At 44.1% G+C, this 16253-nt stretch overlaps 1 protein-coding gene across 2 annotated transcripts in view; it reads right to left on the minus strand.

Annotated features, from left to right (window-relative positions):
- SCARA5 (scavenger receptor class A member 5) overlaps positions 1 to 16253 on the minus strand; it is a 1246105-nt gene that overhangs the window by 468120 nt on the left and 761732 nt on the right. For both annotated transcript variants that reach the window (XM_069605636.1, XM_069605638.1), the window contains exon 6: positions 8416 to 8514. In XM_069605636.1, coding sequence (XP_069461737.1) covers positions 8416 to 8514 — 99 coding nt within the window. The remainder of the gene's footprint in view (positions 1 to 8415; positions 8515 to 16253) is intronic.

Consider the following 16253-nt stretch of genomic DNA (forward strand, 5'->3'; position numbering starts at 1 on the left):
ATCTGTTCAGGTTTTACCTCTGTAAAGTGATCCGTTATGCCTCTGTACTGTTGTGTACCTCTGTAAAGTTATTATTATTTTATTATTATTATTAAAGTACTCTGTTGCTTCTCGAAGCCAGGTCTGTGCTCAATAAATTCCATAATAATAATAATAATAATAATAATAATAATAATAATAACAATAATAATAATAATAATAATAACAGATTTGCTTGAAATGCACTCAGAGCTTTGCTGCTGGTGCAGCGGTAGTGGTAACACATCCAGTATTTTAGAATACTGGATCTTTTACCGCCCAAACAAATGGAATTAAGTAAGAGTAAACATGCTGCTGCTTTTGTGGGGAGGTAATTACCTCTGCACCAAATCATTACCCCATGTAGCATTAACAGTACAGAATTATTGCATGTGTGTAATACTGCATGTCACCAATGGAGTCCTATGCCACTCCAAAAAGAGGGGATCACAGATGTTTTGGGGTATTCAAAGAAGTCTTCAGTGATGAGGAATGATTAATTCAGAATGAGAAGTCATTTGGCACAATGATATATGCCACCATCTGACTAAATACAAGGCTGTTGCCGGGAGTCTGTATGTCCTGCTAGGTGGAACAGCTTGCAACAGTTGTGCTGTTGCATATGCATGTGAGGCGCTATGAGTTACACTGTGTATCACAGCCTTTTTCCACCTGTCAACAGGATCATAGAGCCAACACTTCATACAACCAGAGCTTTGTTGAAGCACACTGTGCCTCATGAAGGAGAGTGCTTATTAACACTACCCCTTCATCTAGGCCTGACTGTTTCCAATCAGATAGACCGTACGCGAGGTTACTTCAGGACCGTCGACACGGTTGGGTGCCCACATACAATTACAAGCTACAATTGCTAAATAAATACACTCTGGCATTTGCAGAAATATTTGGATGTGAATTAGGCGACATGTTACAGGCTGCTTGCATAAACCTAATTGCAGCTCTGTCTCTGGGGTCTTTGAGAAACTTGGCCTTCACAACGTTAGGGTCTGCCAGTTCTTTTGGGTGTGTGAGTACAACTTGGGAGTTCACTGGTAACAAACACATTTTACTGATGCAAGACCCCACGTCACAATTGGATCAGCAGGATTATTGGAGCAGCATTGGAGCTCATCGGTGGAGAATCCAGGCATCTGCAAGATGTGGACGACTCCTTGGTGGAGATTGCCATCAGAATGCAATGTGGGGTCCGCCCTGAACTAGGAATGAAGGTGCTTGACTCGAAAAATGGTTTCAAAATTTGAAATAATATTTTGAATCATTTCACTACAGTTGAACGCCTTTAGAGCTGACTCTGTCTGTGATGCCACGGCAAGTGGAGCCCTGTGCATGCCAGAATAAGCACCTGATGGGTTATTACCATCTCTTCATTTTGGTTTTGTAGATTACTACATTAAGATTTTGAAGATTTACACTGTGATATTTGCTCCTGACGAAGGGTGATACCTGAAACACGTTGAGCTCAAATTGTTACTTATTTCTGTACTAAATACATTTTGATTTTCGTATATGTTGTTTTCTTAAATACTCATTCCTACCTGTCTATGCTGATTGAATTATCCACTGTTACTCAGCACAGTGGTGTGCAGGGGACGTGAGGGCGCTTAACTTTAGGACTCTTGTCTATTCATACCAGAATGAGTGACAACTAGTTTTCTAATACAAGCCATGTGCCTCCCTACACATTATGCACAGCCTACTTTGGTCTCTTCTTTGCTATAATGTAACAGTTGCATGGAATTTTGAAAAAAACCTTTTTGGCCAATAAAGATAGTTTGGAGAGGGGATAGAGTTTGCTACGGCCTGTACAGTCTGCACCAGATTTGTTGCGTTGAGGCGAGGGGAGCTGTTTTTGGTTGAGTGGGAATATTTGTTGAAGAGGGAGGATGTTTTTTGCAGTTGACTGGAGATATTGTTCCCTGAATGTTACCATTTCTCAGACGCATAGTGGTGTCTGGAGATGAGAAGACCCTTAATGCTAGAGACCACCCTGGGTCCATGATGTAACCCCCAGAGAGGGTATATGATTGCATCCTCAAGACCCCCCGTACACCGCCAGGCCTTGGCTTCCCCAAAATTCCCAATTGTCTTCAGAGAAATATGACACAAGGGGAGTGAAAGACAATGTTGTGCACAGACCCACGATGACCGGGTTTGGAAAACGTCAAAACAAGAGCGAGGGCACCGGCTTTCACCAAAGACAACAGTCCAGGAAAATGGCTTACAAAGCAATCCATGAACCTGGAGTGGCTTCACGTACCCACACATGAGGTGAAATGAAGACTTCATCAGTTTGATCTGATCAGTCTTACCCTTAAAAAGATTGTGTCTCCATTGAGATCACTCCTGAATGACCTCATGCCATTATCTCAGCGTCTATTCAAATTTGTTATCTTTGGTGCAATTGATTTACAAAAATATATGTGGCTTTTCGAATCTCAGATTGTGAGATTGTGAGATTTTTCTTATTGTTGTATGCATTTTTCTTTGAAGACACTACATTTAAGATGACTTAGTTATTGTAAATTGTCATATTTGTCATAAGCTTCTTAGACAAATATTACTTTATCAACTTTGTGGTTCGTTTTCAATTTTTGAATCTGACCCTGTTTGCATTATATTTTTCTTAAAGCGTTCTTTTGAATTTATAATGTGTGCCTAGTATCAATTGAATCACTAAGGGGTGTTTCCTTATAAGAGTGCATTGCTATTCCCCGGATTGTTTTAATGCGACAACTTTGTTATTTTTCTGATTCAATGCATCCCTTTAGCCAGGGACATTTTTAGCAGTTGCTCCTGAAACAATACTTTGATGTTCAGCACATTTTTTTTTGTATATAGTTACTTTGTAAGTCCCTCCTTTCTTGTTCTACTCACTCATCAAGTAACTCATTGGCTGCTTTGATTGGCGGGGTGATTTCATCATCGTGAACCAGCATCCTTAGCCATGGGGGCCAGAAGCAGGGGGGCTTCTGTAATTCCCTCCCTGAGCTGAACACATGCAACACCTTCAGAACGGTCCTTTTGGCACTTTTCCTAGCAGGAAAATAACAGCCAACTTTTCGCAACCTCGTTTCAACTTTTGACACATTTCAGGCCTCAGACCGTTTTGTTAAAAGAAACGGCAAGAGCAGTTCCAATGAAAAGTGCTAACTCGACCTTCACCCCCAGAATGTCTTCCAGTTTTCATTGGACTGCAATGGGGCATCTGTGTGCTGTTTGCACCTGGAAATGGACCAGGTCAAGTCAAAACTTGGCTCTCTAATTTCATAAGAAAAAGTAAACATGACACAAATCTTTACTGCAAGCCCAGAAACATTACTCAAATAACCATTACAGTTTATATAACAAAAATGCGCATGGATAAAGTGTAATTTCTTATAGCCAAGCAAATTTATATGACACCTATTCTTATGTTGAACTATACATGTGCTCACATATGTGATCGATATATTGCTCACTGCTCTGTAAATATATATGTTCTACTTTCCCTAAACAGGTTTAACACCTTTTTCGACAGCCCTTTTTGCCGTAAAGGTGTGTCTTCATTGAACATGGTACTGTCAAATTGGAACATACCTTGCCATATGTGCATTTCATTTGATGTACTTCTACATGTTTGTCTCAAGTGCTGGTGTTGTCCTAATAGACTTAAGTTGAGGTACAATTATTTATTTGTGACTTTGTGTAACGTGGGTTTAAAGGTTTAGTGGAAACTGTCATATTTCAGTTTTTAGAATAATTGTACATCGATTATGTTATTGTCAGTGCACTCGATTTTTTTGTACATAACTATTTTTGCTAAAATATTTTCTTTTAACTTCATATACATTACAAATAAAATAAAACGTTAGGTAATACTTACTGCCCTGTTGAACACTGAAAATGTTCTATACCTTACTTGTTTCCTTGCTGGAAATAGCCAAACATATTTCTCCCAAACATATCTCAATTTCACATGGCTTTATGACATACTGTGACAGCCTCCTTCAACCAGCCATAAAGCCTACTGATGACATCTTTTCATATTCTGTGAATAGAATGACCAGGACTGTCTATCATTCCCATGTATACAAAAACACTGGAATGAGGAGGCTGAATGGAGCAACGAGGATCGGTGAAGCTGAGAAGCCCAGGACGCACTGTAGTGGTTGCGAGCATATGATAGGTGATGGGACATTTAAAAACCCCGACCAGCATGGAGGAGAGATACGCTGCCTGGAGAAGCGTTGTCAACTCCGTGATATCCGAGGGACTGCCGAGCCACAGAGAAGACCGTGGAGCCTGAGGGCTCGGGGAGACGGCGGAAGAAGAAGAACTGCTGGAGTGGGGTCGCCGTGCTGAGACCATAACAGGAAGATAAGAGAAATCTTCCTGGCAACCACGGGAATGGAGAAGCAGTAGCAGTGCTTCCCAAAGATGAAGAAGGGCTCAGCAGCAGAGCCGAAGCCACAATGGGTGTGGATGCCACAAGGTGAAACACATTTACCGCAAGAGGACCGGGGAACACCACAGAAAGCCAGTGTGTCCTGAGAAGGGAAGCTGGGACACCGGCGCACTTCGGCAATGCCGTCAAGGACAGATAAGAGCCAGTGAAGTAAATGAAAGTAAATAAAAGTGATTTGAAATCCGATATGTCAAAAAGGAAAATTACAGAAGTCAAGTTTGCAAGGGTATACAGTGAACTTTATGAGAAAGTCCTGGCAGGAGAGTATACCAAGCAGTCAGGTTTGCAAGTTTGTAAAGTGAACTGTATGACAAAGTTCTGACAGGCGAGTATACCATGCAAAGTCAAGTTTGCAAGTGTGTGAAGTGATTCACGTGAGAAAGCCCTGGCAGTAAAGTTTACCATCCAAAGTCATGTTTGCAAGTGTGTAAAGTGAATCATGCGAGAATGTCCTGGCAGGAGAGTATATCAGACAAAGTCAAGTTTGCAAGTGTGTAAATTAACCACATAAGAAAGGCCTGGCAGAAAAGTACACCAGGCAAAGACAAGCTTATAAGTCAAATTTCATTGAATATGGAGAAGAACCTGGTATAACAGGTGTCCTGCGAGGCTGGAACCCACATCCAAGTTGTTTTGTTGAACAAAGAATTCCAAGAAAGACTCATGCCCTTATGATTTTGACTTGTTTGAACAGTCCTGGGGAAGGGAGACATTTCCATAGGAGTGGAGTGCAATGCCAAGAGGAGGGAGTTACCCGCTTGGGCTATGAAGAACTTTGTCTTTCTATTGGTGAAGAGAAACCTGGGGAAGGGAGCCAATCCCTGGAACTGTGAACACTATCTATACAGAGCTTTTATGTTGGAGTTACACTTTTCTTCTGAACTTGAACATTTGTGCACTTTCAGAGACATTACCCTTAGCACCTTAGAGTTACTTTTAGAATGTGAGTGCGACAATAGTATTTCGGACAAAGGACATTTTAATTTGGACATCGTGACACAGGACAGACCCTAGGTTTTGGTTGAGGTAGGGAAATAACTTTTAGAGCATGGACATTGAGGCATTTTTCAACCCCTTTTTCATTTAATACATGTCTTTAACCAAATAAATACCATGAGTCTTCTGTGTCCACGTCCATTCCTGGCTTCTCACAGGGAGTTAATGGGATCTTACATGTGCGTTTCCCATTCACATCTTCAAACTGTGACATAGGCATTTAAATTCAAAACACCTTTCTGAAGAAGTCATTAGATTTGACCATTGATTATATTGACAATGAATGGTAGTCACTTTCAGAACTACTCTCCTTAAATGCAGACCTTAACAGCCTGGCTACTCTCTAGCTCTGACATTATCCCAGTTAAGTTTGATCATGTGGGCCACGTGGAATTGACAAACATCAACACAACTGCTACTTTGAGTCTTCGAAAAGACACCTTTTTCTTTTTTTTTATTAAGTGCATTTGGTTATTCATCTTTTCACACTACAGTCTTCAAAATGCACTACATATCTAATAACATTTCACATTTAACAAACATTCATAAAATCTATTTCCATCAAAGTGCATTTCATGTTAAAAAGAATCACATATATACCCATTCAGACCAGCAACCTTTCTTTGACAATTTTCCAAATGTGCTAAGCACCTGAGACTACCAGTGATTCAGCCCAATAAAGGATGCTCCAGAATTGATCTTGTTTATAATCACAGAACTTAGCGTATCCCTTGGAATACAATCAATGTAACTTAGGGCATTGTGTTAGTATGTGTTAAGCTGTTTCTACAGCTTCTCCACACATCCTGCAGGGTCTCATCTCCCTGGGAATGCCTTCCCAGGCTCCAGTGTAACCATGAAGAGGCACGATATCAAACCTTAGACAGAGGATAAAATGGACCAACCCGGGAATTCGCAGCTTTGTAAGATAGCTAGGTGGTATATCCCCAAACACACCTTGCTGTGTTGATTGTACATACTTAGATCACAATGCCAGGTGGGCCAGGGACAATATACGATCTTGATACCTAGATTTTCTCTCCATCCTGGCAACTATGAATTCAACGTCAGTCTTTGGCACTTCACTCACACCTATGTCAGAGAGATAACTCAATACCATTTGTTCCATCTCTCTGAACCAGACACTCCTAGCAAACATGCATAAATGTCCCACTACGAGTTTCAGGAGGCTTGGCTTATTTGGGTCACCATAACTGATCTTAGCCCACAGCCTACACACTGCCACCTTCCAAAGTGAGTTCAGTGACTGAAGACCTAGTTCGAGCTTAATCGCCTGGACGGGTGCCGCACTAGGCCAGCCCAACAGTGAGCGCAATATTCTCGGCTCCAAGTATGTCAACCAGCCCACAACCCTCTCTGACAGCACCTCCAAAGCATACAATATCCCTGGTATTATCAAATGCTCATACACATTAATCTTGGTCACAATTGAACCCCCCCCCCCTCAAACTGTCAATAATCCTCCTAAGAGTGAGACTTTTGGACCAGGCCCTAGAAGTGGCTGTCTCGCCCACGTGAGTTTGGTTCTTGGAGGCCCTAACATTCATACCCAAGCACTTATACTCTATCAGCTGACCCAGATCCATACGACCCATTTTCAGACAAAAGAGGGCACCCCATGTGCGAGCCTCCCAATTGTCATTATATTTGTCTTAGAAACATTTAACTGAAGTCGATTTTCCATCGCATATGAATTTAATACATCAAGTGAACGATGTAAACCCACCGTAGTGTGATCAATAATTCATCGGCATAGGTGAGGCAATACCTCCGTGATTACCAAATCACGGTGGGTGATTGTTCACAGGCCTCAATCACGATTTGTTCACAGGCCCCAATCACAATTCAAAATTAGACACATTTAGATTGTATAAGAAAAGGGTGAGTACGCAACCCTGCGTCAGTCCTCTGTTAGTGAGAAAGGATTCACTTAGGTTTCCCGCTTGTGAATGGCATACCTTTACCTGTGTGTCACTATGGAATAGTTTAGGAAAATACAAAACCATATCATCAAGCCCCCAACTTTCCAGCTTTTTGCAGAGTTTGTCCCAATGAACGCTATCGAATGCAACACTATAGTCGACAAAGCATATGCAGAATGCGAGGTCAGGGGTTAGCAATGTATCAGCGATCAAAGTGAGAAGTACCCACAATGGATGGGACGTGCAGTAGTTTTTCCAAAAGCCCGTCTCCGTGAGATCAAGAGACCACCAACCTCGACCCAACACGACAACATCTCCAAGAGTAGCCTCACACAAATCTTGGAGCTGCTGTCAAACATTGCCAGCAGTCTATAATTTTGAGGCAACTGACAAGATCCCTTCTTGAGCACCGCAATTAGTATTGACTGCTGACAAGACCGAGAGATGCAGCCAATCTCACAAATATGCATGAATCTAAGCTGCAAAGCTGCAGCCCAATATTCTGGTTTGCTCTTGTAAATAACATTGCATAGACCATCCGGACCAGCTGAACGAGATCCATTTAGTTTGGTTATGATCAAGTTCATGTCCGGGTCCTTCACCTGCCTCCAAACCTTATTATTGACTACAGGCCTGCAAGGAGGGGCCAATGGGCTTTCTTTCTCCACCCAATAGTCCTCCTTAATAAATACTCCCCAATCAATATCAGCTAAATTGCAAACTTCAATCGCCCCGATGCTGGACACATGGGTCCGTATTAGATACCAGAATTATTTTGAATCCGCCACTTTCATAAAACGGTTAATTTACTTCCAGCCAGGACTAGCCTTTCCAAAAAAAACGTCTCAAAAAGACCTTTCTAGAGTAATCTGAACAATTCGAATTCACACCTGAAATAACACTACTCCAGCTGAATAACAAAGTGCAGGGAGTGCAGGCACTCTGGTGAGAGTGTCCATCTGTTCTGCAGTGGAACATAGAAAACAGTCTTACCTTTGAAGCCCCTTGCTCCCATTGGGCCTATGGGACCCATCAATCCTTGATCTCCCTTTTGGCCAGGGGGGCCCGGTATACCTTGCTCTCCGGGTAGACCTATGACAAAGGGAAACAAATAAATAAGGCAAGGCATCACTTTCAATGAAACATACAGCAGAATCTTGTTATTAAACCATTGGAATTAAGGGCTCTAGTACCTAACGACTGTGTTCTGTCATGTAGAACCTCACACCACAGTCCACGGATTGCATTGTGTTCTAGCCAAGGCTCTGCACCACACCTTCATCCTCACCGGGAAGCGGCATGGGTCTCAGACCATCTTCTATAGTTGCACGATGTACAACCTTAGGAGTGGACCTTTTTTTCATGAAGGTTTCACCATCATGGACCATTACTTATTCCTGCTCCTCAACTCTCCCACTAAAGGAAACGTCATGCACACTTCTTGCGTTCCACTCTCACTAAGGTTACACACCATGGCTTCATCCAATGCTGCATGATGCGGCATAGCTTGTTAAACAGCTGCAGCTTTGGGGAGCACTTACATCTTGGAAAGCAGAGAGAGAGAGAGCAGTCCTACATAGTTTTCTAAATGCATCAGAAGACACACAATTTAGATTTTGGTAGAGACCAGCAAGGCGGCCATTTTATAGATAGGGAGAAGCCATTCAAAGAGTGCAGAAAACCATGTATGACCTGTGTTTGAGATCAAGCTTCTATTAAACAACAGAGGGCTGGCACTTGGAGCACTTGTCAGAGGAGAACATCTGTAGCTACATGCTGCAGCTGTAGGAGTTGTGGAACATGACCACATTACTAATTCACACGAATCCTCACACTGCATACAGACCCTCCAACTTCACAGGAACCCATGCAAACTATGCAAACTATATGTACGCACACACTGCAAATGCTTGGTCACTGTATGCCTACACTCTCACACTGCACCTATGCTCTCAATCACATATACTGCTTACCCCAACCATACACCCACCCCCTCACACTGAACATGCATTTATACACTGTACATACACACTCAAAATGCACACACAATACAAAATGCACACACGCGCTCACACACACCTCACTCTGCATATATTCCCACATAATCTGCATGCACAAACACAATGCCAATACTCATATACCATCTACTCAAAGTACAGTGGGCCTCAGTCACCAAGTTTCACTGAAGCAAATCTGGAGATGCACTGGGCATTTGCTCTTGATACTGTATAGTTATTCACAAAGCCTAAAACTAGAACACATATGTAGGCACCAGGATCATTCCTGAGATGTGACCTTAAAGTTAAGTCACAGAAATGTGCCCAAGGGCATCTCAGAGATGTCCTATGCAGCACTGTATTAGCACTGTAGCAGCTATAGTTTTAGGCTTTATGAATCTGGTATGAGGCAGCGGGAGCAAAGCTGAGATGCTCACTGCAGCTCCTGATTTGCTCCACATCTCTGTGCATTGGGACCAGTTTGTAAGCGAAACCCACACTATTGGCTTTTAACAATGATTATTATTTCTACTACTGTTATGTTGCACACACTGCCCCTTACACTACCAGAGGGATGTGCTGGTCAGTCCCACATTACTTTCCATGTGTAGCCTCCTTAAAGGTATGTGCCCATTACCACTAAGTGAGGGCAAGCTTTCTCACAAGGAAGCCCTGGGCTTCCGCAAATCTAAGAGTGAGATTTGCAGGTTCCCGCAGATTCTGCTTTCAGCCCAAATCTCCCCTAAGAGCCCGACATCTTCAGGGAATTTCAGGAGAGGCTTGGGATGGTTTGGGCGAATTCTTCAGGGAAAGATTTATACAAAATACCTTCAAGGGCTGCAGGAAGAGAGAAAAAGTTTAGGGGGAAAATGGCGTTCGGTTGAAGATGGATAGGGGGTTAGCAAGAGGAAATGATGTCCTGTACATCTGTGAATGCTATCCAAATAGGACAGTACACTAAACTCTTGCTGTAAGATCTCTTACTAGGTTTTTCAGCCTACTGATGAGATCTATGTGTAACCTGCAGATTCCCTGTTTAGATCTGAGTTAAAGCAGCTTCAGCAGTTCTGAATTTGATACAATTGGGCAATATGAAGGAGGAAATCATAAGGTTTCATGTCAGACCAGCAGAGTCAGTTACATGCCAGACATCCACTGTATGCGCTCCATAACTTGAAGGACTATACTTAAGTATTTTTGAAGTTTATAATATAATATGGAGAATTGATAATAGGCATGGGCCGCTGAAAAGCTTGCTGGGCTGCTGGAGCGACAGGTGTGGATTGTGTGCATAAGGCGTGGTCCCACTGAGCTTGCTTTCACGAGGACCAATGCGATTAATTATTTTGTAATAGGGAGAGTCCACGGCTGTAGGCCACTAACCTTAGAAAGGAAAGTGCGTCTGAGGCAGAGTCAGTTGCATGCCAAGCATTCATGAGGCAGACTTGTATCCCTCTGAAATTGCCTCAATGAATAGCTTTTATTTGGGTAGTATTGCAATGATATCAGCTGTGACACATTTTTCTAAACCAAGGGGCCCACATTTCAAAATGTTAGCGCTAGCTCATCTCATCACTTGCAGAAATGTCCCCAATTCAAAAGCATTTGAATGTGTGCACCATTAATGTGCATGTTCTGAGGCCCCTCCCACCTTTGCACATTTGGCAAATAAGAAGGGGGGAGTCTGCCTATTTTAATACACATTCTGAACTCACAAATAGTATGCACATTTAAATGCACAGAAAACAACCACATTCCTCTGTATCTGTTTGGAGCTGGCACAGTTATTTCTGACATAAACATATTTCGTTTGTACACTTGTTAAAGTGTACCCTTCAAAGACTTTTATGGTGAAAAGTGCTGGGAGTCTGTCATACATTAGTGGCAAGGGCCCTCCCAACACGGGGGCTGGCCAGCAGATCATTTGTGCTACTGCATAGCTCCCTGGAAATCATCAGGTCACTGTAGTGATCAAGCTTCCCTTGGACCCTGAGTAGAATGCATGTAATGTTGGAGTGAGTGACAGAGAATGCAGCCTGAGAGAATGTTGATGTATGAGTGGTGATCTGTGAGAGTCAGTTGGAGATGTAGACCCCTGAGAGAGGATGCCGGTGCATGTCGCGCTTAACTTATGTGTACCTGACCTTATGTACCTGATGTAATGTACAAGGAACTTATTAAAGGAGTCACTGGTACATCCCAGGATGTCAGAGTCATCATTGGCCAGGACCCATATTTACAGTCACATTTGAGAGTAAGATCACCTCTGCATCTCTTAATAGTAATGCAAATAAAAAAGTGCAGATTTGTTTGCATTACTTTTTGTTTGGTGAATTCATTTTTTTTAATATCATTTTGTCAGGTGAAAAAAACTTTAATTTTGAAATATACTAAAGAAACAGCCAGGTGCAAGGCATTGCTCATTTGGACACATTGTTGACTTTAAACATGTCTGGCAGCAAGAGTTCTGAAATGTTCCATTGAGTTTATGCATTTTTTGTTTCGAACTCATGTTGGCAGAAAAGGGCCTGAGCTCTAGAACCCACCGTTTACAGCGATATTCCCTAAGAACGAAATTCTCATAAGCTTAACTGCAAGCTCTTAAAATGTCGACTGAGCCACGTGCAGTGAAAATGTGGGTGATTGGGGTTTGGCTGAATTTGTTTACCCAGGCTTAATTACCACACCTGATACCACAATTTTAGTGATTTTCGCTGGCCTCGCAAGGGAGTGCACATCTTCCCCAGAAAACACGGACATGAAGAAGCAGCTGATTTAGGCCTCGTGTAGCCATCTTTACAGTGAATAAGACGTTCCAACAACTCATGGCCTGACAATATATTTCCTAAATCTCTCTCCTGACTCTGTGGCCTGGCTCAGTTAAAGCTGGTTTATTGATTTAGTAAAGGATACACGGCAGAATCCACGTGCTTGGGTTCTGAAATGAGGCAGAACAGGCCCAGATCCTCTTGGGGCCTTACCCTGCGAAGATCACTCCCAGATGCCGCCATGGAAGAAGGTCGCAGCTGTTGACACGTCTGATGTTGATGAGACTCTGGGAAGTTGTAATTATGCCTGATGAAAGGTTAGTATGCAGGCGTCGCCGGCAATGTCCTTAGTGAACCTCCTGCTGAACCTTCCAAGCCATGAGGAGGGTGGGCTGTGAGTCGCGTATGTTAAGGCAAACCTTCAAAAGGGATGTTTATGGGATTAGCCATTAATCTATGTTTTTATGCTGTGTTGTAGCATAAGTGAAGCACCATCTCCTTCTGGTCAAATAGCACTGCACAGAGGGAGCAAGTGGGGTTGTGCATGGAAGGGAAGGGAAAAGTAGAGAAGGGAAGAGAACAGAAGGGAAGGGAAGAGAAGTGAAGGGAAGGGAAGAGTAGGGAATGGAAGGGAAGGAAAGAGAAGAAACGAGAATGGGAGAGAAGAGAAGAAACGAGAATGGAAGAGAAGAGAAGAGTAGGGAAGGGAAGGGAAGGGCAGCGAAGGGAAGGGATGGGCAGGGAAGAGAAGAGAAGGGAGGCGATGAGAAGTGAAGAGAAGTGAAGGGAAAAGAAGAGAAGGGAAGGGAATGGAGGGGGAGAGAAGAGAAGAGAAGAGAAGGGAAGGGAAGGAAAAAGAAGAGAAGGGAAGGGAAGAGAAGGCAAGGGAAGGGAAGAGGAGAGACGGGAAGAGAAGTGAAGGGAAGAGAAGAGAAGGGAAGGGAAGGGAAGGGAAGGGAAGGGAAGGGAAGGGAGGGGAAGAAAAGGGAAGGGAAGGGAATGGAAGAGAAGTGAAGTGAAGTGAAGTGAAGTGAAGGGAAGGGAAGGGAAGGGAAGGGAAGGGAAGAGTAGGGAATGGAAGTGAAGGGAAGGGAAGGAAAGAGAAGAAACCAGAAGGGAAGAGAAGAGAGGAGAAGAGAAGAGTAGGGAATGGAAGAGTAGGGAAGGGAAGGGGAGAGAAGTGAAGGGAAGAGTAGGGAATGGAAGGGAAGGGAAGGAAAGAGAAGAAACGAGAAGGGAAGAGAAGTGAAGGGAAGGGAAAAGAAGAGAAGGGAAGGGAATGGAGGGGAAGAGAAGAGAAGAGAAGGGAAGGGAAGGGAAGGGAAGGGAAGAGAAGAGAAGAGAAGAGAAGAGAAGGGAAGAGAAGAGAAGGGAAGGGAAGGGAAGAGAAGAGAAGAGAAGAGAAGGGAAGAGTAGGGAATAGAAGGGAAGGGAAGGAAAGGGAAGGGAAGGGAAGGAAAGAGAAGACACGAGAAGGGAAGAGAAGAGAAGAGAGGAGAAGAGAAGAGAAGAGAAGAGTAGGGAATGGAAGAGTAGGGAAGGGAAGGGCAGATACGGGAAGGATGGGCAGGGAAGAGAAGAGAAGAGAAGAGAAGGGAGGGGACGAGAAGAGAAGTGAAGGGAAGAGAAGGGAAGGGAATGGAGGGGAAGCGAAGAGAAGAGAAAGGAAGAGAAGGGAAGGGAAGGGAAGAGAAGAGAAGAGAAGAGAAGAGAAGAGAAGAGAAGAGAAGAGAAGAGAAGGGAAGAGAAGAGAAGGGGAGAGAAGGGAAGGAAAAAGTAGAGAAGGGAAGGGAAGGGAAGGGAAGAGAAGGGAAGAGAAGAGAAAAGAAGAGAAGAGAAGAGAAGGGGCAAGAAGAGAAGTGAAGGGAACAGAAGGCAAGGGAAGTGAAGAGGAGAGACCGGAAGAGAAGTGAAGGGAAGAGAAGAGAAGGGAAGGGAAGGGATGGGAGGGAAAGGGAAGAGAAGAGAAGGGATAGGAAGAGAAGGGAAGGGGTGGGAAGGGAAGGGACGGGAAGGGAAGGAGGGGAAGAGAAGAGAAGAGAAGGCAGGGGAAGGGAAGAGGAGAGACGGGAAGGGAAGGGAAGGGATGGGAAGAGAAGTGAAGGGGTGGGAAGGGAAGGGACGGGAAGGGAAGGAGGGGAAGAGAAGAGAAGAGAAGGCAGGGGAAGGGAAGAGGAGAGACGGGAAGGGAAGGGAAGGGATGGGAAGAGAAGTGAAGGGAAGAGAAGAGTAGGGAAGGGAGAGGTAGAGAAGGGAAGGGAATGGAGGGGAAGAGAAGAGAAGGGGAGCGAAAGGAAGAGCAGAGCATAAATGCTTGCATGGTGAAGCACCAGCCTACCTTAAAGATTGGCTACATTGGTATAAGACCTCCTCCCCCCACCATCCACCTCCCTGCGCTCCAGCTCACAGCAGCTACTATCTAACAGATGCATGAGGCAAACTCGAGCAGGGGGTAGACCTTTTTCAGTCCCTCGCTCCCTTGTTATGGAACACACTACCACTGTGTGGCAGGCTGAATCCTACCCTTACATCTTTCAGGAGAAGTGTGAACCCTCTCTTTTTCACAGTCCATCACTTGGCGCCTTCTAGTGGATCCACTCCCGAATGTGCTGATTCCTGGGGCTGCTTTGTTTATGTCTGTCTGTTTTAGGGCCTGATTTACCAAAATAACTCGAATTGGACTTTCCCATGTTAAACCATTTTTGAAAATCAGGCCTTTATTCCACGTTGCAGAGCTTTGGCGCCTACAGGCTTTAGCGCCATATAAGTAAATACATACATAGGACAGGAAGTGGAAGAGGGGGGAAGGGCGAGGAGGGGTGAGGGGAGGAGGGCAGAGCGCGAGGAGAAGAAATGAAGGGAGAGGAGAAGAAAGGAGGGCAGAGGGAGGGGAGAGGGAGGAAATTGGCTTTGGAGAAAGGAAAGGGAAGGAAGGGAGGAAGGAAGGAAGGAAGGAAGGAAGGAAGGAAGGAAGGAAGGAAGGAAGGAAGGAAGGAAGGAAGGAAGGAAGGAAGGAAGGAAGGAAGGAAGGAAGGAAGGAAGGAAGGAAGGAAGGAAGGAAGGAAGGAAGGAAGGAAGGAAGGAAGGAAGGAAGGAAGGAAGGAAGGAAGGAAGGAAGGAAGGTACATGAATTAGGACAAGCTAACATTGTTAGTGTATCAGACAGAGAGAGGGCAAGAGAGGGATGATTAACAGTGATGCAAGAGAGAAAAAAGGGAGAAAGAGGAGAGAGATTTGGCCAAAAGAGAGTGAGATGAAGAGCACATTCAAAGAATGAGTCAAAAACAAATACAATATTAAAAAGGGAAGTCCAAATAGTCCTGATGCTTTTTGAAAGATGGAAAACCTATAGCAGGTGGTGAGAAGGAGATCCGCTCATTGTTTCATTATTATTACGAGCCTGGTGGTGCAGTATAAAATGGCAGCAATGGATTTGCCCCCATTTTTACCACACCAGCATATTCCAAGCATGGAGGTAAGTTGGAGGACTAAGCACCAGGACATAGGTGGAGGTTTTCCTCCAGGAAAAAGAAGGATTTACTATTTGCAGAATTACAGGCGATGGAAAGTCATCCCAACTCCCATAATGGAGAATGACAGCAACTCAGAATCTGGAAAATGTGCCTTCAGATGGGAGGCGATACTCCTGCCCGCGGGCTCGCCAGATGTGCCACAGATGAGTCTGCCCACCTCCTAATATGGGCCTTTATGCCATGCTCAAGCCTACCCATGCAACACATGGCAGCCTCTAGTCTATCATAGGTGCCGCAGGTGAGATGACCCAGACTGCACTATCCAGCAGCACTGGGGTTCCTCTAAGCTATGTGAACACCAGTCTCTTGAGCAGCAAATATTCCAGAGGGAATCTAGGAACGGCATTAGTAACTAAATGCACCGTGACCTCCTCCTAGAACAGAGCACCTAGGTAGCAATGCAACCTTCACAACACATGCACCTTTGCTGAGTGATAAGACGGTATCAGGCGCAGTAGCATGGCTAATGGCTGCTCTGGGGATGGGTGGTACTTACATTAGCATTGGCACACCAGCAGCGAAAGCAGCCACTC

The sequence above is a fragment of the Ambystoma mexicanum genome, chromosome 4p (genome assembly GCF_040938575.1).
Source record: "Ambystoma mexicanum isolate Mex_15411 chromosome 4p, UKY_AmexF1_1, whole genome shotgun sequence".
Taxonomy (NCBI): domain Eukaryota; kingdom Metazoa; phylum Chordata; class Amphibia; order Caudata; family Ambystomatidae; genus Ambystoma; species Ambystoma mexicanum.